This window comes from Belonocnema kinseyi, chromosome 1 (assembly GCF_010883055.1).
Source record: "Belonocnema kinseyi isolate 2016_QV_RU_SX_M_011 chromosome 1, B_treatae_v1, whole genome shotgun sequence".
Taxonomy (NCBI): Eukaryota; Metazoa; Arthropoda; class Insecta; order Hymenoptera; family Cynipidae; genus Belonocnema; species Belonocnema kinseyi.
In genome coordinates this window covers 93,743,589-93,748,872 of record NC_046657.1, presented here as the reverse complement: position 1 = coordinate 93,748,872, position 5,284 = coordinate 93,743,589, and the positions used below count along the sequence as shown (strand labels likewise).

The window sequence follows — 5,284 nt, the reverse complement described above, 5'->3', positions numbered from 1 at the left end:
ATATTAGCTACAGAAAAAAATACTTATCAACGACGTATTATTGAGTCTATTTTTATAAACAAATATCGTAAAATTTCTGTTAATTTACAGACTGAAATTCTATATATCAATAAAATTTATCAGAGTATTATAAAATAATGTTTTTAATATTAATCATCTCTATATGTATATATGTGTATATGTATGTATGCTATATGTATGTATGCTATATGTATATATGCATATGTGAGGATGTGTACATATACACATTTTTTAAAAATTAAAAAAAATTTTTTTAAATTTCTTATTTCAAATTTAAACTCAATTACGCGCTTTCACATCAGTGGTTTTCAATGGAAACTTGCCTATTACATCACGTATTCTTCATGTATTTCTAAAACTGTCAATTTCTGTTCGTCCGTCCTAACCTACGCCAATTTTGTTTTCTCGTACAATTTTAAAAAATGTAGTTGTAATCGATTAATGTCTCGAAAAAATTGTTTGAGACTTCAAAAAATGACTAAATTTTAATTAATTTTCTTAAAACTGTTGACTGAAATGTTCCTTTTTTTTACTGAAAATTGATCTGTTTGACTATTTAAACTATCATCAACTCAGGTAACAATGTATTCAAATCTACGTAATTATCCATCATATTTGCTCGTACTAAAATTACTAATTTTTAATATAATTATTAAGGTTTAAGAACCATTGAAAAAGGTACGCATGTGTATTGATACGTCAGAAAGTTTTGAAAGGAGTTTTTTCAATTAAATAAATATCTGAGTTTCTAAGAACATGTTTTTTTGACTCATATTTATTTCTTCGATTTACGATTGGACCGTAAGACATAAATAATTTGAAATCTACGATTTGAAATCAATAAATATCAACGGTCGAAGAAAGGATTGATTTGTTTCATCAAATCATTTTACATAAATAGTTATAAAGTAAAGAAAGGTGTCCTCAAATGTTGTGCCCACTGGGGTTTCAAAACGAGATTAGACAACAAAGGTTTTCACCTTACATTAGTGATTTTTGATTCCTCATATAGGAAGAATACAGTCGTAATATTTTTAATAATTTTTAAACATATTTAATTAAACTTTTTTGAATTAACAAATGTCTCATACAAAGTGTGTGCGACGCTATTTTTTGTTAACTGGACAACTTAATTTATTCATAAGTAAATTGATGGAATTTGGAGGGCTTATTCCTAGCACTAATATTTTTAAACTGACACAAACTTTTTTGAAGCTATTACATTTTTCATGTACTTTTATCTTTTTCAATTGGTTTTTTATCTTTATTTTATTCTTCAAATGATCATAATTCAAAACTAATTTTAAGGAAAGGAAAGATTCCTTGCGTCGAAACGAATTCCTTTATATGTAGCATTAATAATTTTTGCGGAAGGATGAGAAAATTGTGATAACTTATAATCTTATAATTCAAAGCTGATGTAAGGAAATGAAAATTTTTGTGTGTCAATAGCCGATACGAATTAATTGACCTATAGTACTAATAGGTTTTGATGAAGAGTCAGAAAAATATGGTTATTTACAGTGATGTTTCCCTAAAAGAAAAAGTGGCCAGGGGTGCTTTGCATAAACAAAGTTACCAGTTTGAGGGGCTGACAACTAAGGTTGGTAACAGGAGAGGTGAGATTATAAGTGAAAATAACGTTACGAGCTTGAATAACATTTAGAACTTGAACCCAATACAAATTCCTACTATATTTTCGGGTCTATTGTATGTATTAGATATATTATCGTTTCGTAACTCATCTCGTTTGATGAAAAATTGTATTATTCAATTAAAAGTTAATTATTTAGCTGCAAATGCATATTGTTAAAAAATCGTCTTTTTTAACAAAAATTTAACTACTATGTTAAAAATTCATTTTTTTGGTTGAAGGTTCATGTCTAGTTAAAAATTTAACTATTTTGATAAAAATTCGTTTTATGTGTAGTTGAAAATAATTTTTTTTTTAACTGGCAATGGGGTTTTTGTATATTTTCACATTTTTTCACAGTTGAATTAAAAGAACAGTAAAAAATGAACGTAATTTCTAAAGTAAAGTTTCTTCTAAGCAGCATTTAAAAAATATATGATCTAAAACCCATGCAACGATCCCATTCACTTTTGAATTATAATAATTATTCATATTTTTTTTATTTAATGCTGTAATAATAGTTTGTATTCTTATTATTGCAAAAATATTAAATAACAATAAATCGTTAATTTCAATTAACTCAATTAAAGTTTTAATTAAATAATTTATGAACATTAATTATTATTCTTCATTGTGTCTTACTATTAATTATAGTTAAAGTTCATTGATAAATAAATAATTAAAATTGATTACAAATTTTGCAAATCGCACAAATCACAAACATTATTATTATATATTATATATACCTATACTCGCTAATTTAAATAAGGTTTTAATTTTAAAAATAATCAAAATTATTTTTTATTAATGTTATTTATTATTAGTTAATAATGAATGATTAGCAATTGATTATAATTAATCACAGTAAATGTCATCCACTCGGGAAATTTACGCAAGAGACTTCGTACAACTTTTAAGTATTCTGACTCTTCATCTTTGCACGATAATTTTTAATAGTGTATTAAACATAATAATTTTTTCCAAACGGGTAATAAAGGATAAATAATTAAGTTTTCCGTTTATATAAATATAATAATGACTTATGTAGCTTATATGGTTTAATGTTGCTGTGGAAGTTTTGTGCTTCGTGCGAATTGCCAGAGGTTTGGAAAGAGCTCTGGTGACTTCTCTGTGTCTTACTCGTTGAGCATTTCATTTTAGGCATGTTCTGGGCAATCAAGTTTCTTCAAAACTTTGATCACATTTATTGTGTTCGTGCGTTCATATGAATGATTTTATTTTGCTTTATTAGTTACGCTTTACACGAAGTCTTCAATGCGGTAACTGTAGTATTTTTTCGCTCTTCTATTCGTTTAATTTAAATTTTGGTTACGGCATTCATAGTATAATTTTATTTAAAAATTATTTTTATTATTGTTTGAAATTAAATATATAATGTGGGGGGGGGGGGTCGACAAGAATGCTACGGTGAACCAAATGGAGAGAGGGATGGGTAAAAAAGTGGCCAAAATTGGGCCTCGTAGTATATGGAAGCCTTCTAGCTAATAAAGCAAGGTACAGGCATTCTCATGAGCGCACGAACATGATTATAACGGCATCAAACTAATGGAGAAACTTGATTGCCCATATCATAAAGTATCCCCACCCCTACCGAAAACGCTCAACGAGTAAGGCATAGAAAAATCACCATAGCTCTTTCTCAAACCTTGGGGAAGGAAAAACGAATCTTGAACTGGTGAAGCTTTTTCGGCAACTCGCGCGGAGCAAGAACTTTCAGAACAACATTACATCCATAGAAATCATTATTATATTCATGTCAACAAAAATATTAATTACTTACCTTTCATTACTCGTTTTCAAAATTTTATTATGTTTAGTACACTATCAGAAACTGTGGTCATAATTCGTAAAAGTTTTCTCTGTTTTTCAGATAAGTACTCATTTCAGAAAGTTTAATGTTTCTGACGTACACTGGCCCAACTCTTACATAATTACTGAATAATTTAAGAGCCTCACTCTAAGAATGGAAATCTTTCTGCTAGAGTTTTCTTCCCGGCTGTATTGAAGTCCAAGTTATTTTTTAAGAGCCAAACCAGTTCCATAGTCCAAGTCGTTCCTACGTGCAATTGATAAAAATAAGTATTTAATTTTTTTTAAATTACTAAAAGGACAATTAGGTTCTTTCAGAAACGAATAACCGCGAAACATGTATAAAAAACACCTTAATCATTGTTGATCAAGTTCGATTTTCATTTTTTCATCGGACTATTGATATTTTTTTTCACATTATATATTATATTATAAAATTAAAAATAATTATTGTATACCAGAGAAACAACTTCTCGCTACTTGTGATTTTTTTCGGTTCTTCAATTTGAAAATATAAAATGTTTCAAATGCATAAACTTTTACATTCGGGCCTAAAGTTTTACATGTCAAACTAGAAATTTCCAGCCTAAATTGAAGAAACTGATTTCTTTGATGGTATATAAAAACATTGGTTTCGTTTTAGAGGTTTAAAACGGTTCAAAAAAGGCAAAAGGCACGATATTTGAAAAAAAACAAGATAACATGTTTTTTCAATTAAAACGGAAGGAAGTCCGATTTGTGCAATAAACAAAAAGTGCAATGAACAACATATTTTGTGCATTTAAAGAATATTCCAACTTGCATATTTTTTCAATTTGTAATTTTGTGTGATCGTTCACCATAAAAAACTTTACTAGAGAAAAATTCGCCATAATATTTTTTCATATGAGAAAATCTTTTTGAAAATATTCAAATTTAAATCCTAACAGTAGACGATAACCAACTTAAAATATGTTTGTACTTCTTTCGGATGCCTAACCACAAATTTCTGAATTTGTAAGATTTTTAAACAAAATGGTTACGCGATTTCATCAAGCGTCTTTTCAAACTTATTTTAAAAAAATAATTCCTGAAACTCTTACCTGATCTTGGATAAGATAATACCCAAGTATCCGAGGGTCTGGCTTTAAAATGATAAAAAGCTGACCCTTGTTCTGTGTATCTATAGGGGAAGAACCATTTTTTTTCTCCAACTTGCACCCACCCAGTTCTTTCGCCCTTGAAGAGATGAAGCATTTCTTCAGTTTTATCAGCCTCCAAAAAAGTATAACTTGGTGGATTTAAATTCATTTTTGACCAGAAATTTATCAATCTCAAGCTTTAAAAATTGTACACAAACACTTTCTTTAATAAAACTTTTATTTAATTAAAAGGAGTCTTCCTCCTCAAAGAATATCTTCAGCAGCAGTCTTTCATTTTTATCTTCATGAATTTCCTTATTATTTCTATGAGTGTCTTATAAGTTTAAGAAGAGAAGATATATGTCGCGTTAGAACTGATAGAAATGATTATTTTTCTAAAGAAAGTCTCACAAGACTGACAGTGTTGACTCTTCGGCGCGACGTCTCAATTCAGTCTGTCATATACAATGCTCATTCATACGAAACCAGGTCGAATAACTTTCACGGTTTCACTTGGACCGACTAAATCCCCACCAAACAAATAAATTACGGAGGTTCCAAATGCGCATTTTTCATAACTTTCGATTGTGTTGGAATTTTATATTTAACGCTGGGTTACTCAGTTTTTAAAATAAAATGTTTGAAAATTGATATAAAGAAAAATAAATAACTGAAGTAA

At 28.5% G+C, this 5,284-nt stretch overlaps 1 protein-coding gene across 1 annotated transcript in view; it reads right to left on the bottom strand.

Annotated features, from left to right (window-relative positions):
* The window catches only part of LOC117169371 (sulfotransferase 1E1-like), a 7,617-nt gene extending 2,567 nt beyond the window's left edge, over positions 1 to 5,050 (bottom strand). The window contains exons 1-2 of the mRNA XM_033355762.1: positions 4,567 to 5,050; positions 3,632 to 3,731 (exon numbers count right to left, since the gene is read on the bottom strand). Coding sequence (XP_033211653.1) covers positions 3,632 to 3,731; positions 4,567 to 4,774 — 308 coding nt within the window. The 5' untranslated portion in view covers positions 4,775 to 5,050. The remainder of the gene's footprint in view (positions 1 to 3,631; positions 3,732 to 4,566) is intronic.
* Positions 5,051 to 5,284: the final 234 nt, after the last annotated feature.